Source organism: Rattus norvegicus, chromosome 6 (genome assembly GCF_021556685.1).
Source record: "Rattus norvegicus strain SHRSP/BbbUtx chromosome 6, alternate assembly SHRSP_T2T, whole genome shotgun sequence".
In the NCBI taxonomy this organism is placed as follows: Eukaryota; Metazoa; Chordata; class Mammalia; order Rodentia; family Muridae; genus Rattus; species Rattus norvegicus.
The window spans coordinates 144878917-144900428 of NC_141539.1; the positions used below are offsets into that span (position 1 = coordinate 144878917).

Consider the following 21512-nt stretch of genomic DNA (forward strand, 5'->3'; position numbering starts at 1 on the left):
CTGGTTTCTAAAAACCAAAACTATAAGTCAGGTATCTTAATCAATTTAGTAAGTTTATTTTAAAAAATTTAAAAAATCTTGCTTTGAAACTTTGGTCTAGGTAGGGAAAAGCTACATAGTGACTCTATTTCTTCCTCTTGTCATGGTTTACAACAGGGTTTGAGCTGGCTCATGATGGTGAGTTTTAGCATTGAAGTTGGTCCATTTGGGGCAAGGAGTAATTTTTGAAGGAATTTAAGAGGCAAAGGGGCAGGGAAGGTCAATTCCTACTTGATGTTGAACAAAACCAGCATAAGCAGTTGAGGTAGTATCTCCTCTCTGCCTTCTCGACCTACTACAGTACAGACAGGTGAAGAGGAACTGAGGGGTTTTTGTTTTCGTCTTTGTTTTGGCTTGGTTTTGGCTTTTTGTTTTGAAGAGCCACGAGGTATGGTTCCCATGGAGAGGCATGCCTATGTCCAAGGACACTGAACTTGTTTTGTCATACAAAGCCACACACTGTGACGTGGATGTTACTTGTTGACTGAACTTGGAAATGATAAGACTCTACAACCTACCTTGAAACCCTCTGATGAACAAACCATTAACTGTAGATTATGAGGAGGGAGCTGTGCTAGGTACATGCAGTGTATGTGTGGAAGGGGTATTCCGGAGGTCACGCACATTTTTTGACTTTAAATAGTATAGAGTCTCTAAAAGAAAATGAAAAAGGCACACACAGAGCTACTTCACACGGCACACTGTACAAAATGTTTTTCAGCAAGCCAACCAGTCATAGGTCCACACGGTTACGAAGCAATCTAATGTCATGACCGGAATCCCTCCAACTCAGGAACCAACAGACTTGGGTTATAAAACATGTTGCCTTATCTTTTGCCTCCTCTCATCAAAATCCTGCATCTTGTGGTTCTGTGTTCTATTCCTAGTACTACGTTGCTTGCCTTTAATCCCAATAACTCAGGAGGTAAAGGCCAGGAATGGGGAGGAAAGAAATTCACCGTGAACCTTAGCAATATCGTGAGTCTGAGGCCCAAGTGGGGTATGCTAGGCCGTGTCTCAAACAAGAACAAGAACACAACCCAAATTCAGTATTTACTCAGCTTCCCATCTGAAGCCACAGCCAGGAAGTTAGGGAGGGTTACAGGGCCCTTTACCTTCCCAAAATACAGCAGACCTGACACGTGTTTGTAGATTCAAAACAACCTTGACATGAATACATTTTCTTAAATACAGAAAGATCAGATGATGCCAAAAGTCTAATAAACAGCATTCAACTCTGGGAGGAGGTAACGGAGTATGAGACACAGTGGACGAGGGCTGGGAGAGATGGGGTTGATAGGACCTGTGATTAGAACCTCAGTGTTACTGCAGAGTAGATCATACACAGCGTCTGAGGAGGGATGATAGAGACTAAGATAGCTCCTGTCATCTGGGTTGAGAGGTAGTAAGAACTGAATTAAAATGAGAACAGAAGCACCAAGGAGAGAATAGACTGAGCGAGTACTGTACAAGGAGGAATACTGGACATAGAGGACTAGGGCACATAGAGGACTAGGGCACATAGAGGACTAGGGCACATAGAGGACTAGGGCACATAGAGGACTAGAGCACACAGAGGAGTACTGCAAGTAGAAGTCATCTTTCTGGAGGTAAAGGCCCATAACCTTAGAATGACACTGAACCTCTCAGGAACACAAACCATATATATATATATATACATATACATATATACACATGCATATATATACATATATACATATATATATTTATGGAGAGGTGATAGATATATAGATATAGATAGATATAGTTGATATAGATAAGTGTAGGGATAGAGATGGATATAGGTATAGTTATAGGTATAAGTATAGATAAAGATATAAACATAGATATAAATATAGATATAGATAGAAGCCTCAAACTGCCCAAGTTATTCAGTTAAAGTTACACCTCAACTTATTTTCTCCTGGTCGGCCTATCAGTATCCTGCTTCTGTAATTCTGAAAGTCTAATATTTTCAATATAATCAAACCTTGAGGGAGTCAAATGTTCATACAATACATTTTGGAGGAAAAGGATAATTCCCCTCATTGATAAAATGTATCATAACTGGATCCTCTGTGAGATTTATGGCAAGGTCCAAGATCTGACTCAAAGAACACCCAAAATCACCTTCTAAGAAGAATTACTGGAGCAGTGAGGTAGGTTAGAGGGTAAAGTGTCACCAGGACTCACTTTGATCCCCATGACCCACATGGTAGAGGGAGAGAACCAAATCGTGACAATCGTCCTCTGACCTTCTGACATGCACTACCTCCCAACATACACTGGAGAAGAAAAAGTAAAAACTAAGTTAATACCAAGATCTTTGAAGCAGATGCTATTGTAGTTATTTGGGCTCTCCATGCTGTTCCGAAGCTGTCTGCTCAGTTTGTCACCTTGCCGAATTTAGCACCTTAAGAATACTTTCATATAATACAGAATAATTCATACACAGTAGCTCTCTGTGCCCTTTAGGGTCAAAGAGCACTTGTAATAATACATTGTGGCATTTTATCCTGTTAAAAATACATAACTATATAACTATAAATATCAATATATCAATATATATCAATGTATATCAAATCGGTGAAAACCAATTTGGCAATTCTTCAAAAAGTCATAAATAAAACTACTGTATGACCCAGCAAGTCCACTCCTATGTACACACAAGTCAGAAGTGGAAACAGATATACAAATATTCACATATCGACACACCCGCGGATCCCGGCCCGCAGCAGCTCTCTGCTACCAAACCCCGTGGGAGAGAGACCTCACCGCCTGGTCAGGTGGGCACTCCTGAAGCTACAGAGCGGAGGAAACCACCAACACTGCCCACCCCTGCCCACATCCCTGGCCCAAGAGGAAATTGTATAAGGCCTCTGGGCTCCCGTGGGGGAGGGCCCAGGAGCAGCAGGACCCCTGCCTGAGACACCGCCGGAACCTGAAGGAAACAGACCGGATAAACAGTTCTCTGCACCCAAATCCCGTGGGAGGGAGAGCTAAACCCTTAGAGAGGCAGACACGCCTGGGAAACCAGAAGAGACTGCACTCTGCGCACATCCAGACGCCAGAGGAAAACACCAAACGCCATCTGGAACCCTGGTGCACGGAGGCTCCCGGAAAGAGCGGCGCACATCTTCCTGGTTGCTGCCGCTGCGGAGAGGACTTAGGCAGTACCCCACGAGCAAACTTGAGCCTTGGAACCACAGGTAGGACCAACTTTTCCCCTGCAAGAAACCTGCCTGGTGAACTCAAGACACAGGCCCACAGGAACAGCTGAAGACCTGTACAGAGGAAAAACTACACGCACGAAAGCAGAACACTCTGTCCCCATAACTGACTGAAAGAAAACAGGAAAACAGGTCTACAGCACTCCTGACACACAACACAGGCTTATAGGACAGTCTAGCCACTGTCAGAAATAGCAGAACAAAGTAACACTAGAGATAATCTGATGGCGAGAGGCAAGCGCAGGAACCCAAGCAACAGAAACCAAGACTACATGGCATCATCGGAGCCCAATTCTCCCACCAAAATAAACATGGAATATCCAAACACAGCAGAAAAGCAAGATCTAGTTTCAAAATTGTATTTGATCATGATGCTGGAGGACTTCAAGAAAGACGTGAAGAACTCCCTTAGAGAACAAGTAGAAGCCTACAGAGAGGAATCGCAAAAATCCCTGAAAGAATTCCAGGAAAACATAAATAAACAAGTAGAAGCCCATAGAGAGGAGACACAAAAATCCCTGAAAGAATTCCAGGAAAACACAATCAAACAGTTGAAGGAATTAAAAATAGAAATAGAAGCAATCAAGAAAGAACACATGGAAACAACCCTGGATATAGAAAATCAAAAGAAAAGACAAGGAGCTGTAGATACAAGCTTCACCAACAGAATACAAGAGATGGAAGAGAGAATCTCGGGAGCAGAAGATTCCATAGAAATCATTGACTCAACTGTCAAAGATAATGTAAAGCAGAAAAAGCTACTGGTCCAAAACATACAGGAAATCCAGGACTCAATGAGAAGATCAAACCTAAGGATAATAGGTATAGAAGAGAGTGAAGACTCCCAGCTCAAAGGACCAGTAAATATCTTCAACAAAATCATAGAAGAAAACTTCCCTAACCTAAAAAATGAGATACCCATAGGCATACAAGAAGCCTACAGAACTCCAAATAGATTGGACCAGAAAAGAAACACCTCCCGTCACATAATTGTCAAAACACCAAACGCACAAAATAAAGAAAGAATATTAAAAGCAGTAAGGGAAAAAGGTCAAGTAACATATAAAGGCAGACCTATCAGAATCACACCAGACTTTTCGCCAGAAACTATGAAGGCCAGAAGATCCTGGACAGATGTCATACAGACCCTAAGAGAACACAAATGCCAGCCCAGGTTACTGTATCCAGCAAAACTCTCAATTAACATAGATGGAGAAACCAAGATATTCCATGACAAAACCAAATTTACACAATATCTTTCTACAAATCCAGCACCTCAAAGGATAATAAAGGGTAAAGCCCAACATAAGGAGGCAAGCTATACCCTAGAAGAAGCAAGAAACTAATCGTCTTGGCGACAAAACAAAGAGAAGAAAAGCACACAAACATAACCTCATATCCAAATATGAATATAACAGGAAACAATAATCACTATTCCTTAATATCTCTCAACATCAATGGCCTCAACTCCCCAATAAAAAGACATAGACTAACAAACTGGATACGCAATGAGGACCCTGCATTCTGCTGCCTACAGGAAACACACCTCAGAGACAAAGAAAGACACTACCTCAGAGTGAAAGGCTGGAAAACAACTTTCCAAGCAAATGGTCAGAAGAAGCAAGCTGGAGTAGCCATTCTAATATCAAATAAAATCAATTTTCAATTAAAAGTCATCAAAAAAGATAAGGAAGGACACTTCATATTCATCAAAGGAAAAATCCACCAAGATGAACTCTCAATCCTCATCTTCGGTTGGTTTATATACAAGTGTGCAATTTCTAGACTTGAAAGTAAAATGATGCTATCTGGTGCTGGATAGAGGAGCCTTATTTTTTATTATGGCAGCCTGCTATTTTTGTAACATGGTGATTTGGTTGAACACAATAAAGTACAGTAGTAACTGAAAAAAAAAAAGATATAAAGACAACAGTCCAGATAGTCTCATATACATAGATGGTTTTCACAAACATCAGAAATTCACAAAGTATGAGATTTAAAGTTATTTATCTTTTTTTGAGACATATCTGCTCCTAACTGTTCCCCTTTGGTGGATTTAACGAAGAATGTGAACATCTCTACCTTCAGGTGAGGAAATAATTTGTGGCTAGGCAGCCACTTGACAAAACTGCCTGTTTCATCTGCAGACTATACTGTCCAGAAAAGGACAAATTATGCAGAATATTTGACTGATAAACTCTGCCAAGACAGGGTGATTAGCCCTTCAAAATCTCCATTTCAAGAGTCTGTCAGTTGATTTTGGGCCCGAAGACTGAAGACTTGCACTCACATGTTCCTAACAGGCGACTGCACTAGTGGAGATTTGTCTCTACAACCTCCCAGTTCTGGAAGCCATGTTAGGCTTCCTATGTGTATAGATATTTGGTCATTCTCAGATTTCTGATGGGGTTGAAGACTGATTCTAGTTTCATAGCCTATCAGGCTGTTTAACTCTGAAAATACATATTTTATTGGATAGTTATCAGATAGTGTACAAGCTAGCAAGATATAATATAGATTTTAGGCCTTTCTTAAATAATGGATAATAATGGAATGGATAACTAAATATTCTGTATAACTGATGTAGTGTGGAACTGGGTGTTAGATATATTTTATGCTTTTAATTACAAAATGATAATAGTTGTGCTCAGCTTAAAAAAAAAAGAGAAGAAAAGAAAAGAAAAGAAGCCACGCTATGGATCAGCAGCGGCAGTATTGTGTATTTATCTCTTATGAGCGCAGCAAACCATTTGGGAACAGTTTATGGAGCAGAAATTCCAAATTAACCCTTCACTCACTGTGTCATGATATAGAACCATGGCGGTCTCGCTGTCCCGCTGTGTTGTAAACTTCGATTCTTTTAATTGGATTCTTTAGGTTGTTTGTGCATTAAGGACGCAGTAGATAAAGGGAGTAAAGAGTGTGAAGGTGTCTTTAAAAAAAAAAAAAAGAAAAAGAAATGATGGAATTTTCCCGATATTTTTCAGCATCTAATGATATAATCATGTGACTTTTTTCAGTTTTTATATACTGAATTATATCAATGGATTTCCACATATTGAATCATCCCTTCATGTCTTGAATGAAATCTACTGGACTAAGATGATGTATTGATGTGTTTCTGCATTCAGCTTGTGATTATTTTACTTTTTTTTTTTTAATAAATGATCCTAAGAGAAAAAAAAAGAGAGAGAGGGAGGGAGGGAGAAGAAAAAGGAGAAGGAAACAAGCATGGGCTGGGAGGAGGGAGGAGCTCTATGTTCTGGGAAGCTCCTAGATCATAAGTTGTAGACTGGAAGTACAAGTGAGCCACTGCCTGGCCAGTCCTGTGCTTACAGTGCCAACTTTAGCCTAGGGGAGGGAAGACTTCTCAAGACCTGAACCTTAGGGGTGCTTGTAAATTAGACAACCACAGTGAGGATCTATCAAAAACTGTCTATATCTAAAGGATATAGGACGACACCTCTAATTGTAAATACAGGGACCTAACAACTGAATGAACTGAAGTGAGGTCAGTCTCAAGAAAACCACATGAAAGTCATGCTTTTAAAATTTAAAGACAAGTTGGGTGTGGTAGCACACACCTATAATCTGCCACTCAAGTGGCAGAGGCTGGCAGATCTCTGTTTGAGGCCAGCCTGATCTGCATAGTGAGTTCCAGGACAACTGGGGCTATGTAGAGAGACCACGCCTCAAAAACAAAAACCAACAACAACAACAACAAAAAAGAAAGAAAGAAAGAAAGAAAAGAAAAGAAAAGAAAGACAAAGAATGTGTAAAAGTAGAAAAACAACATTCTTCCTGCAAAGGAAAGCAGTATTACAGCAATCTGTTCTCAGAACAGAGGTCTACTATTCAAGACAAGAACTCAAAACCCGGGAGGAACCCTGTGAGAAACGATGAAGAGGAAGACAGCACCAATGGAGTGATGGCAGACTCTGTCATCAGTGCTGGATCTGAAGCACAGCTATGGGATCTTGCTAAACAGAAAAGGAACTTCAGGGTTTGGGAAGAAGCATCAGGATAAAGGGACCATAACCAGAAATTCAAGGGAGAACGATGGCTTTTATTTTTCCTCTTGAACTTCTTAAATTCTGCTTGAAGAATGAAAGAAAAATACTTTTTTTTCTGTCATGCCCTAAGTGTATGTATTTACATTTAAAGGACATATTTAAAGAAAACTAGAGAGAGGACAAAGTTTCCTACTATCAGATTTCCGGACCCTAAAAATCAGACAAAAGAAAGCATGTTAGAGAGCATTTATTTCTGAATGTTTGCCAAAATTTTGGTTAAGACAATGAGAATTGTGACCTGTTTTCCTGGATATTTTTTATTTCCTCTCCCACCTCCACCTCACAATCTTGGCAAAAATGAAGTTCTGCCAGTACAAGGCGGGCTGTGGAAACCAGCCGCTTCCCTCTCAGAGAAGGCTGACTCACACCCAAAGTGGGAGGTAGAACCCAGGCTTGTCAGGCAAAGTGGCACCCTCGCTGGGCCTGAGGGAGGGGGCCCTGCAGCTCTGTGGTGCCAGTGGTGTCTAGAGGTGGACCATTCAGAAAGTTACTGGCTGGCTCTGCGTTGCATCTCTGCTAGAGATTCAAAAGAAGTCTTACAGAGGAAGCCCGAGCTGAGGGCTGAAAACCAGTTGTAACTCATGCGGATTTACAGACAGAAAATGAAAGCCGTATGGGCTCAGGGAATTATTTTTTCCTACCTAAAACACTGGCTGCTGTGTCCTGGCCTCCAAGAGCACCTGCACTTCTGTGCACATACCCACAAGTGCATACATACACACACATCCCACAGGGCCAAAGGTTCACTGATGTCTCCACAGCTCCGAGCTGAACAGCCCTTTTATTATTTTAGGTGGGTTGTGCTTTTGTAATTTTTTAAAAAACATTTTTTTAATTTATTTTGTATGAGTACACTGTTGCTGTCTTCAGACCCACCAGAAGACGGCATCAGATCCCATTACAGATGGTTGCGAGCTACCATGTGGTTGCTGGGAATTGAACTCAGGTACTCTGAAAGAGCAGTCAGTGCTCTTAACCACTGAGCCATCTCTCCAGCCCTTTTGTATTTTTTTTTAACAACAACACAAAGCTTATTAAGACAGACTGAGTGGAAAGTATATCCAACTATGTATCATCAAAAAAAAAAAGATTGTAGGTTAAATTGCACAAATATGAAAATGAGAGTCAGGGGATGGAATTTCGTTTATCTGAAGATAAGACAAAATAGAAAATAGATACTAACAGAGGACATAATGCTAAAGTACATCTGGAAAATGAAACAATTACGGACACCCAATACTTAACAGAGGCACAAAACACAAAAAGCAAAGACTTAAAACTGAACAGAGGGACTGGAGAGAGGACCTAAATGTGTGCACTGCTCTTGCAGGGGCACTGAGTGGGGTTCCCAGCACTCACATCAGATGGTTTCAACTGCCTGTGACTCCAGCTCTCGGGGACCAGACACCCTCTTCTGGCCTTTCTGATACACACATAGCATATACTCTCAAGGACGCTCATATGCACACATAAATAAAGGTAAAATCTAAAGCAATAAACAGAGCTTAAAGGAGAAATAGAAAAGGGATATGAATCACTTACCTGAAAGGACTTTGGTGTAAATCATGTACACGTGTGCACACACACACACACACACACACGATTATTGTGAAGTTCAGGGAGAAATCAGAGGGCATAAAAAGAATCTCTTAAGTCAATGTGGCAGTGCACACCTTATCCCGGCACTCAGGAGGCAGAGGCGGGCGGATCTCTGAGTTTGAGGACAGCCTGGTCTACAGAATGAGTTCCAGGACAGCCAGGGCTACACAGAGAAAGCCTGTCTCCCAAAACCAAAATACTACAATGACAAAAGAATCCCTAAGTAAACATTTTTTTAAAACTTCAAGATTTATTTTTTGTTATGTGTAGGAGTGTTCTGCCTGCATGTCCGTCTGTCTGTAAACTATATGCTTGTCTTGTGTCTGTGGTGGTTGGAAGAGAGCGTTGGATCCCTTGGAACTGAGTTACAAATGGTTGTGATCCAACAGGTAGGTACTGGAAATCGAATTCGGGTCCTCTGAAAGAGAACGTGTTCTTAACTGCTGATACACCTCTCCAGCTTGTGTATAAACCTTTGGTTTGAATGATCTGATGCACATAATTTTATAGACACTGACACAGATAGACAAGCTAAGCCTGCACATGCTAACAGGATGGGTCCAGCGACATGGATGGCTCCTGTCATCTCTCTCCCTTCTTCCTCTCAGGAACCAGCCTCAAAATAAGGTGAGAAAGTATTTTGTCTTTCTTTGTTTCAACCTTAGTTATGTTGTATGATTCTTTTTTACAGGCTAAAATAAGGAAGTAAAGCAAAACTTTCTCTCATTTAAAAAAAATATTCACATATCGATGTTTGAAACAAAACAACTCACACTAGAAAAGATGGAGGCAAGTCTTACACCCATGAGCAGACAGATGGGTGGACAGTGCAGTGTAGGCTTACAATGGAACACCATTTAGCCACAAAAGAGAACAAAATATTGATAATGTTACAAAGTGAGTAGGCTTCAAAAATATTACATCAGGTGACGTCAAATGCAATAGGTTAGGCCTTAAATGACCTAGAATACATAAATCCAAGAGTAAAGGGTTGCCATGGGTTGAAGAACAGGGCTCGGCTTGGGGTAGAGAAAAACTGGCACTGAGCAGAAGTGATGATTACACTACACTGTGAGACATTAAATCCCACTTAAATGTACATTCAAAATACTACTTTCATGTTAGCTTAGCTGTCAATTTCTTCTGGATAAGAAAGAAATAACCAAAATAAGTTGAAAATATCAGATCCAAACAAAAACAATAATCTAAAACAAAAAAAAATTCACATGAAATATTTTAATGAAATGGAAATGGACTCCAAGTATTACCTAGTTTGCCAGGGAAGATAGATAAGAGCCGATTTCACAATACCGAAAAACAGATGTTGTAGCTGGAGACATAACTCAGTGCATGTGAGAGCTTGCTGGGGAAGTATAAAAACCTAGGTCCAGACTCTAACACCCATTTAAAACTCTGGGAGTGTACATGCATACTGTAAGCCCATAGCTGTGGGGGGCCAGACTCAACCATCTACAGAACCCCAATATGCATGGCAGGAGAGGCTCAACTGTAAGGTTTTTCTTTTGCTCATAAATTCAGTCAAAATTAAATAGACCTTGCTCATACGCTGGCACACACAAGCCACCAAATGTTTCCAAAGCCCGGGCAGTGTGAAACAGAAATCTGACTGGAAAACACAAAAGATTTCCCCATCTAGACCAGACTTCCACTTTTTTACTCTATATCATCACATCCGTGCCATGTTTCCAAGCCTAGAACGCTTCTCAACTTGCAGGCAACTGGGGAAGCAGAAGAGTAAGGATATGGTTGCTCTGTACACATGAAAATGATGGTAACACTGGGAGGTTGTCAACCACTCAATCACCGGGATAACAGTGGCACAGTGGTTGAGATTTTACTTATGAAACACACAGAGATGAATGTTGGCTGGCTTTATGCTTCTACTGTACATAGAGTACTACTATACACAGGAGAAATGCTGCACATAGAGGCTACCTTTCGGGAGGACAAGGACCATGACCTTGGAATGACACTCTCGGGAACACAAGCAAGATAGATAGATAGATAGATAGATAGATAGATAGATAGATAGATAGATAGATGGATGGATGGATGGATGGATGGATGGATGGATGGATGGGTGGATGGGTGGGTGGGTGGGTGGATGGATGGATGATATAGTCCCAAACTACCCAAGATATTCATTTAAAGTTACACCTCAACTCATTTTCTCCGAATTAGCCTATCAGTATCCTGCTTCTGTAACACTGAAAGTCTAATATTTTCAATATAATCAAACCTCGAGGGAGTCAAATGCAAATGGTCAAGCTATAAATTCTGGAGAAAACGGATAATTCCCCTCATTGATGAATTATGTCATAACTGGCTTCAGGTTTTTCACCTGTCCATGAAAACACTGTTTGCATCTGCAGGTCCTACTGTGACAAGAGTGTGTTGTGTGAAGTACCTGGCTAATGGAGTCACTCAGCCGCTGGCAACTGTGCGGTTTTCACGGGCACTTACCTCCAGCTGGGCATAGACTTGCTCAGGCATCTTCTGGCCATAGCTTTCCAGAAGCATGATGGTTTCCTTCAGAGGTTCAAAGAGCTCATCAGTAGCTCTCTGTCGGCTTCTTACAGCCAGGAGGTGACCCATGATGTCAACTAAGCCATCGTGATCACCCTCATGTGGCTGTCTCTGAAGTCCTGCGTTTGTCTGCTTGATGAATCCTTGCAGCTCACTCAGACTGTAATGAATGCATAGACATGTATGGACATAAGCTAGGTTAACGAAAACATCTTAATCACACATTTCAAGGCAGGACTGTTCATCCTAGCAGGAAGACAGAATGAGCGAGTATCCATCACCAGATGTAAGCATCCCTTCATGTCATTTCCGACGTTCCTCGTCCACACTACAGCTGAGACCTGTTTTGGCAACTGCTTACCGATCTCTGTCTCTGTGGTTACTTATGATGACACTTTATAGAAATGGAGTAATGCTCTATGTGACCCACTGCCTTTGCCACCTTTAAGGGTTTTAAGTCCATTTGTGTACGAGTATTACAAGGCTTGATGGGATCTTATTTCCATTATGTACAAACATTATTTGTTAAACCTACTCTAACGTTAGAAGTACAAATACTCTTGAAATTAATTGGTCAACTATAAATCAGTCAGCTGTGGGTACACATAGGAAGGCAGAGGCCAACTTCAGGCGTCATTCTTTTGGTTCCATGCAACATACTTTGGTTTTGAGTCAGGGTTTCTTATTGAACCTGGAGCATGCTGGTTTAGGTTGGCTAATGGGCAAGCTCCAGGGACTCTGTCTCCACCTTCCTACCTTTGGGATTACAAGCATACCCAGTGTTTACACAGGTATAGGGGATTGTACTCAGTTCCTCACACTTATATGACAAGAACATTACTGACTGAGCCATCCTCACAACCCAATGTCAAGGGCTTGTACCGTTTCAAACACAGAAGTCAAGGCTACCTGTCGACGACAAATCTTAGCAGATGCTCTTGAAACATCCAGCTCCACTTCTTGATCACGTTGAGCATGCTCAACTTGAAAGGTCTCATGTCTATCTTGAACCAACTGTTAAACACTCGGAAGTCATCAAACTTGCTCATCTGAACATACAAAGCTTCATAAATGTCGATCTGTAAGATTAGGAAATAAATAACTATACAGCAACAGCACAGAAGGCCAGTGAACAGAACTAAATGCTAAGGCGTTGCCTTGCCTGTTCTTTGAACTGTTCTAGTGTTGGTGACTGCAGGATGTCCTCGCCTGCAGGAGCATCGATTTCCTCAGATGGTACAGCATGGCCATACAGGAGGAACTGCCTCAGAATCTCTACTCGGTCATCTACCCACAGGTAAGAGTAGGTCTCCAGAGAACTTCTGAACTCCAAAACTTTGTCGATGACATCAGCAACTCTATTCATTATCTCCTGCCGGACCTCTGCCAGGCCTAACATGTTATCCATATCATTCTAAACGAAAGGAAACCAAACATGCTTTTAAACAAAGAATTCTTACCATGACATTATCCTAGGTGATTCTTCAAGGGAGAACACTCAGCAAAAGAAAAATAAAATAAAAATTTTAAAAGACCTGTGTTGCATTTACTGGTATCTTTCTGGGGCTCCTCACCATCCCAGCTTGGTTCCTGAGAGATTACCTGGTAGTCGGGGATGTCCAGGTGTGCCGCCACACGCCCCATCTGGGCAGACACCTTGAAGCTGCCACACAACATTGCCTCCACCAGATTGTAGAAGCCATCCCCAGCCTCTCTTTCTAAAGGGGGCTTGAACACAATCTCTGGGGGCATTAAGAGCATTTGTGCTTGAAAAAATGGCGCGGGTTTTAACTGTTTCTCTGTGTTCCTCAGGAAGAAGTCCAGGTCATGCAAGATGGTCTGAAAAAAGCCTTCCACCACAATGTCATCGATGAATTCCACATAAATTTTCCAGGAATCCAGGGAAGGATCAGCTCTGAAGAGCTTCCGGTTCTCCTAAGAACATTAGAGGGTTGGGATTAATGATGACCAGCATAAAAAGGAGGAGCACTACAAGAGAGGCTGTTGAAGAAAGGATTGAGTTTTTGTGCATGGCACTGAAACATTCAAACCTAAGGCTATAGAATCTCGAGGTAGACGGCAAATACTGCTGGAGGATTTTATAATAGTATAACACTAAACTCACTTATCACATATGTTCAAAAAGTATCCCTTAGAAGAAAAATCAACTTGAAAATTGCTATCTTCAAATACAGGCAAGAAATATACCAGTCCCCAAAATATTATGCCCCAGGCTCTAGTCCTTGCTCTGTCTCAAATTTTGCTATCTAGGGCTCTTTTGTAAATATAAAGAGATTTTCTTATGTCCTTCTGAGAACACTATTCTGGGACATTGGAATATTACCAAGGTGGAGATGGGAATCCTATGGGTTTGCTGTTCTCAAATGTAAAGGCTACTTCTCTTAGAGATTTTTTTATGTCCTGCCCTGTACCTGCAACATCCAAATTTGTGACCTGTATGCATGCAGCACACATCCTGAGAACCTGACATAGCAATATACACATCTGTCTAGTCTATGTGACCTGTGTGCATGCAGCACACATCCTGAGAACCTGACACAGCAGCCTTTTCTTCTGTGGTTACTAGAAGGCAAAAGGATAAATACAAAAGCAAGAGGGGAAAATCCTAAAGACCAACTTTGTTCAGTCTCCTATGGAAGATATGAAAAACAAATACTTATGATATATTTAGGGTCAACCCAGGTAGAAGGCAGCAGCTGTGCAGGACTGGAAATCACCATCCTTTCCTGTCCCTAGGGCAGGGCCTCTCTGATACACCAGTCACACCAGAATCACTTTGCTATGCTGCTGAGGTTCTCAGAAGAGATGGGCTTTTCTGTATTTAGGGAAAAGTAGAACTCAGGTTCCTTCTAGAACCATGGTGATATCCATTTCTACCAATCTCCACCTAGCTTATTCCTAATGAGGTTTACACTATCAAGTCTCTTTGCCAAGGTTCCAATGGTTTCTACTTTTCCCAGTTCATGTCCAGCTGTGGCCTTCATTTCTAGGTCCTAAGTGTGGAATGGAGCAGAGGTGAGCTCTTCCCAACTCTGCTCCTTTCAGAGTACCGCTGTCTCCTTTCAAAAGGAATCCTCCTCCTCTGCTAACCTTACGGAGTACTGCAAGGACCTCTTCTTCATCTACAACCAATTTCCATTTATTCTTATCTAATAAATATATGTGTATACATACATAAATACATGTATGTATAATACACAAATACATAATACATACATACATAATTTGTGATTATCAGTTCTGTGTTAGTCTCCTGGACTTGTGCCTTAAACACAAGACACTTCCAATGCAACCTGTATCAAAAATCTTCGATAACCATCTTTAGCTGACACTCTCCAGTCCAAATCCTGTTTCTTCCCCCAAAACCTGATTCAATACCTTCTCCCTGTATCAGAGACCTCATTTCTTGATCTGCTTAGACTTGAAACCTTGATTTCCCTGACTCCCTACAGCAAGTCTCATTGGCTCTTCCTTCAAAATATATCCAAGCCTCATCATTACTAAACTGTAAAAATATCTCTGGCAAATCATGACATGGAGGCCTCCACACTCAAGGATACTTGTTGACACAGACAGTTCATATGTAAAACTGCAGAGGCAGAACTAAGGGCAATACATTTTTCACCAAGCCCCCTCCCCAATAGGTACACCTGCATTCACAGTCTACAAAACCCCTAGCCCTGTGTGCCAGGATGCACAGTCTCCCCTTCCATGGAGAACTGTCTTCGTTGCTTCTGTTGAGGTCAGTTTCCTCTCTGATTTCATGCCAGTCATGATCAATCCCCCATGACCTAGGCTAAACCATTTCTCACTGGATCATGATGCTCACCTCCTGACTGGCTCTGTCTCTTGTTTCCTGCCTCCTTGTGGCTTACACTCAACAGAAGCAGCTTTGAGCAGAGTCTCTGATTGCTATCTTCCCATCAGGTCAAAGTCTTCACCATAGCTACCAAACCTGTGATATGTACACATGACCACTCTAAATGTTATCCCAGAACAGTTCCTCACATATATTCCTTATCAGTGATGCTGACCATCACAATGATCTTTGGGTGGGCCAGGTTGCTACACCTCAGATCTTAGGCTCTTTTGCTACTTAATATCCTCAGCCTTCTGTAGGACTTCTCATTTAGTGAAGAGGGCTCCTAATGTCTCCGTTTAAAGCTTAGCTTTCTTGTCCCTGACTCTGTCCCTAGGCCATAATTCCTGCTGTTTTACATGGCTGCCTTAGGGGTAACTGACATAACAGTTTATTTTGTTTCCTCAATTGTTTACCTTAGAAATCTGCTTATTGGTAATTTGAAAAACCCAAATATGCACACATATACATACATACAGACAGACAGACATGCATACATACAGAGAATTATTTTATTATATTACAGATACTTTGTGCCCACTAAGGTTAGAAATGTGTATTGGATCCTCTGGAACTGAAGTTGCAGACGATTATGAGCTGTCATGTGATATTGAGAATGGAACCCAGGTCCTCTACAAGAGCCTCTTAACCACCAAGCCATCTTTCTAGCTCCAAGAAACCCAAATGTATATTTTAAAAGCAGAGTAATATCTGCTGTCATCTTTGGGAGGTCATGAAAACATGGTAGCTAACACCAGCCAACCAAATGGTAGAATTAAATAGCAGTCAATGGGATCAGCTCAAGGGGACAAACAGGGATCCCAACTCTATCTTTTCCGTTTGGTCATTGTCCCTCATATTCACATCTCTCCCTGGGGAATGAGGATTGGGGGCTACACAAACCACAGGGGAATAACACAAATCCTTCCACCTTAAACTCGACTCGAACCATCTACGAACTCCTTCAGGCTTGATCTACAACATTAAGTTCAGCATTTGTGGCTCTTTACCAAATAAAAAGACCTATATCCATTAAAATATCAGAAGCTATTACCTCTACCAGGTTGTGTATCTTGTAGCCATCTTCTCGGATCAGCTTGTATTTCTTAGCAAACAGATCCCCCTTGTCATCCAAGGTTAAGGCAGCCTCTCTTCTGGTCTCCCTCCGGGGCAGCAGTGGCCACTCAGCCCAGGCCTGCATGGTTTGCTGGATTGTTTGCACATTGCTCTGAGTCTGTGACACTCTGCGCTCTAGCTCGGCAGTGGCCACCTGCACCTTCTCCATGTAGACCCAGAAGTCATCTTGCCATGTCAACCAGGTTGCAGCCACCCTGAGCTGCTCATCAATGGCTCCAAGCTCTTTCTCAATGAGAGGGTATTCAACTTCCAGAAGGGTCTGTTTCAGCTTATTGTATCCTTGTACCAGGAGCTCGAGATTCCCAATGTGCTGAACAAGACCAAGCAACCAAGCGAGAAGACACAAAACAAAAAAGGGCCAGATATGTTAGCACCTCTGAGAGGGCCCAAATGCCACAGGTTTCCAAACCAAGAAATAAAATTCAAAATATTTTTATCTCAAAGATGCCAACTATCAAAAGCCACAAACCTTTAAAATAATGTTCTTTTTCTGGAAAATGCCTAAAGCCGAATCTGGTATGTTGGACTTCTTCAGCATCAAAAGGTATTTGACTTCTCTCAGTACCGCCACAAGCTATTTCAAGAATAGTAAGGATTATTTCATACTTTAAGAATACATTTCTGGGCCAATGAGGTAAATAATGAGTAGAAGCATTTGCTATGCAGACTTGACAACTTTAACACAGTCCTTGGATCCCATGGAAAAACTCAGATGTGCTCATGTATCCAGCCGTTCTAAGAACTCCTACAGTCACATGAGGTGGAGAGAGGAGGACGGGCTGGAAGCTCATGGAGTTGGTGTAGAAACAAGAGACAATCTCAGAAGCAAGGAGGAAAACTACTCCTGCGAAGCTGTCCTCTGACCTACCCCATGTGCTCCGCTTATCTGCTTTCTCTCTCCCTCTCCCCCACGTAATAAAAATCTAAAAAAATAAGAAAACCTTTCAAGGTTAAGCTGATCTTGACTTGAAATAATTAAATGTCTTCTAGCAACTACTGTGTTTCTGGTTCAAAGTGAACAGACTTTTGCAACACACTTTGTTACATAAGAAGAATGCTTGTCTTCATGCATGCATAAACATACACGCACACGCACACATGCACTACTGTATTTATAGCCTATGTCATTACAATTAAACATAGGGCTGTATTTACAGCATATGTCATTTTGGGTTAATTAAAGTTCTGTCTTAAAATTTGAGCATTGCACAATCCACACACTGCATGCAATGAGAGCTAATGGTTCTTTGATGTTTCTAATGGTTCTTTGTGCATGGTGGATGCCTCTAATTCTCACAGTTGTTCTTGAAGGGAGAACAAGACTTTAAAGGTACTTAAACCCACAAGACTCTCAATTATCCCCAAAAAAAAACATTTCAAGCAATTGTTTTTATACTTGTTCTCATGTTTATAGTAAAATTTTGCTATTTATCTATTATGAATTTATTGCAATTTTCAGAAAAAAATTAAACTCAGAACATGTAATATCTACAATATGTCCAAGAGACATCTCTTCTACCCATCCATGACATCTAAGTGATTGAAACACCACCCACTAAATCTACCTGGGAGGTGTAGGACAGGGAGACTAGTTTTATGAAATCAGAAATTAGTACTCAGCTTTCTGCATAGAATATGTTGGCGTATAAAATTTTCATTAGCAAAATAAGGTGATTATGGTATTTGTATTTGTTTTAGGAAAATAGACCAGAGTTGGGTGTTCATCATGGCCCTCTAATTCATTAAGCCAACTTCCCACTCCCTAGGCACTCATTGGGATTTCTAGTGAGAGCTCTGGGCAATCACCTCCACAATACTGAATGTTCTTCATTATCTGAAATTCGCCAATTTTTTTTTTTTTGTACCAGAAAGTTACAAAGAAGCTTGCCTTTACTACCATGCAAATTCAAGGTAGGTAAATAGAAAAAAAAAACAATTTTGTGCTTCTTATCTAGAAAGTGAAAAGACCATGAGATAGGCTGTTTAAAATATATGTTGTACATGGAACATGTGGTTAGGCATGGTTGGTCACATGTCTAACTTCAACCAACACTTGAGAGGGAAAGGCAGGTAGATCTCTTTGAGTTTGAGGTCAGCCTGGTCTATGTAAGGAGACCATGTCTCAAAAAAAGTCAATCTATCAGTCGATTAAAATATATGTATGTGTGTGTGGGAGACATATATACACATATTTACTAATTATGCACATATGAAATACACACTATCTATCTATCTACCCTCTCTTTCTCTCTTGCTAATATAGTCAGCCATGTGAGGAGAAGCATGGCTATAACCCAACACTACACAAGTAGAGTCAGGAAGATCATGCCAATTTCAGCCCCAAGAGACCAAGTTTAAAAACAAAACAAAACAAAACAAAACAACAAAAAACACAACAGAAAATGTAATGAAATTAGGGCAGATATATTGAAAAGATTTGAAATCTCCCTTCGTTACATAACAACATGGTCATCAAAAGAGCTATTGCATAAAAACAATCTATTCATTCCTGATGTTTATCTGGCTATTTTTTCATGTCATGAAAATGTTTTTTCATGTCAATGTGTTGTTTTTATTTTAAATTACTGTTTAACTACCATCAATTTAGCCACCAGGATACAAGCTTATCTTCCCTTTGAAAGAAAGAACAGCAAACAGAAACACCATGGCCACCCCCCAAAAAAAAAGATAGGCCTTTGCTCCTTTTCATCTGTGGCTTTCATGTTTAATTAAAACAACCTGGTATTTGTTATGAAAATACACAGACCGGAAGTCACGCAGGAAGACTCTATGGGAACCAGTCAGCTGAGTTAAGGTTACTAAGTTCCCAGTTGTCTGACATGGAGCTAGAATATGGAGCACAGAAAAAATGGGATAGACCCCATCTTCAGTAGCTCACCAACAGGTGAGTATGGGGTGATAAAGATGTTAATTAATTAGTAAGGAATGAAGAGGCTGGAGTAGAAACACAGGCTTGTAATCCCTGCTACTTAGTAGGCAGAGAGAGAGGATTGGTAGATCAACATTTTCCTTGAGCAACAGTGAGGCCTTGGTCTTGAAAAAAAAAACTCAATAAGGAACATTGCAATAAACAAAGAAGGTTTAAATAAATGCACTTACTGGTAGAGTGTTTGCTTAGAAACTATGAGGTCCTAAGTTCAACCAAACACATACACATACACATACACATACACATACACATACACATACACATACACATACACATACACATACACATACACATACACATACACATACACATACATACAACAAAAAAACAAAACAACAACAAAAAAACACACATTCATGCATACATGAATGCACAAAAACAAATCTCTGTAAAATACTTTCTTGAGCTTAAATTTATACCACTCCCAGAGTGGCCATTTTCCCAAAATAGAGTTTAAATAACCGAAGTGAATTCCACCGTCATCAGGGGAAGCTTCAGAGACAGAGTTGCTGCATCTTTAATGCACTTAGAGAGGCAAAGTCCTACCTTTGGGTCAAAGTTGACACTAAGAAGGCCGTTTATGGGACTGAATTTAACCAAGGGCTGATTCAGATTAAATTCACAGGTTTTGTCCACATTTCTTCTCCATTCACTATAGATGCGACTTTCAAATTGATCCAGCAAAGTGGTCATTTCAGCATACTTCTGACAGACTGCAGCCTCATCAGGACTGTCTGGAAATCTGCAGCAACAAGGTTTTTCTACTTTTCTACACATGTCACAGAGTGCAGCTTAGTTAACAAAAGAGAACAGGATTACAAATTATAAGGATCAGAGGGCGAAGCAATGAAAGCCACACAGTGCTTTAAAATTGTATTTACTTAAAGGCAATTTGTGGCCACCTCCTGTAGCCAGGCAGGACTTCCAATGGAGGGAGGAGGGCATCAACCTACCCATAAAACCTTTGACGCCAATTCTGGGCAGATGCCTACATGATGCACAGGGATAAGAAGCAGAGATTGAGGGGTTAGCCAATCAATAACTGGCTCAATTTGAGTTCTATCCCATGGTGGTGAACCAACCTCTGACACTATTAATGACACTCTGCTATGCTTGTAGACAAGAACCTAGCAAAACTGTCTTCTAAGAGGCTTCATCTGGCAGTTGATGGAAACAGATGCAGAGTCCCATGGCCAAAAATTAGGCCAAGTGTGGGGAGTCTTGTAGAAGAATGGGAGGAGGGATTGAGCAAGCTGGAAGGGTCAAGGACACTACAAGAAGACCTACAGAGTCAACTAAGGTGGGCCCTTAGGGGCTCACAGAAAATGAACTCCCAACCAAAGAGCATGCATGTACTGGACCTAAGCCCCCAGCACCTATATAGCTGATGTGCAGCTTGGTTTTCATGTGGGTCCCCTAACAATTGAAGCGGGGACTGTCTCTGGCTCTGTTGCCTCCCTTTGGATCCCTTTCCCCTAGCTGGACTGCCCTTGTCTGGCCTCAGTGGGAGGGGATGTGCTTAGTTCTGATACAACTTGATGTGCCAGGGTGAGTTGGCACCCATGGGGTGGAGGCTCCTCTTCTTGGAGGTGATAGGGAAGGGAGTTGGGAGAGGGAGGTGTGAGGGGGAGAAATGGGGAGAAGGGGGATGGGATGAGGATGAAAATGAATACATAAATTTAAGGGGATAAAGACACAAAGTAGTTAAAAATGGATAAATGGGGTCCAACGACCCCAAAGACTAAAGACTTCAGTAATCACCAACAAGTTACCAGTTTCTAGCTGGAAGTTAAATAAAGAGCACAGAGGACTGTGTGACAAAGTAGGGGAGGTTGATGAAGAGAACTGAAATAATTAAACCTTCCAGACAGTGAATGAAAAGGAGATGTTAAAAGATAAAAGGACCAGAAAACAGTGTAAGCAATAAGAAGTTATGAGTCCCATAAAATATTCCAAAGTCATATGATAAAGCCTTCTCACCAGATTGAACCCAACCAAACCAGAGCAGGCCAGTGAATCCTCAGGTGTTAGTACTGACAGCCAGGTGTGGTGATACT

General features: G+C 41.2%; 1 protein-coding gene across 1 annotated transcript in view; it reads right to left on the reverse strand.

Annotated features, from left to right (window-relative positions):
* Positions 1-21512, reverse strand: part of Dnah11 (dynein, axonemal, heavy chain 11) — a 316147-nt gene that overhangs the window by 245154 nt on the left and 49481 nt on the right. Inside the window, exons 12-18 of the mRNA XM_087554982.1 lie at positions 20002-20197; positions 16975-17079; positions 16423-16815; positions 13091-13423; positions 12651-12902; positions 12398-12567; positions 11426-11648 (exon numbers count right to left, since the gene is read on the reverse strand). Coding sequence (XP_087411108.1) covers positions 11426-11648; positions 12398-12567; positions 12651-12902; positions 13091-13423; positions 16423-16815; positions 16975-17079; positions 20002-20197 — 1672 coding nt within the window. The remainder of the gene's footprint in view (positions 1-11425; positions 11649-12397; positions 12568-12650; positions 12903-13090; positions 13424-16422; positions 16816-16974; positions 17080-20001; positions 20198-21512) is intronic.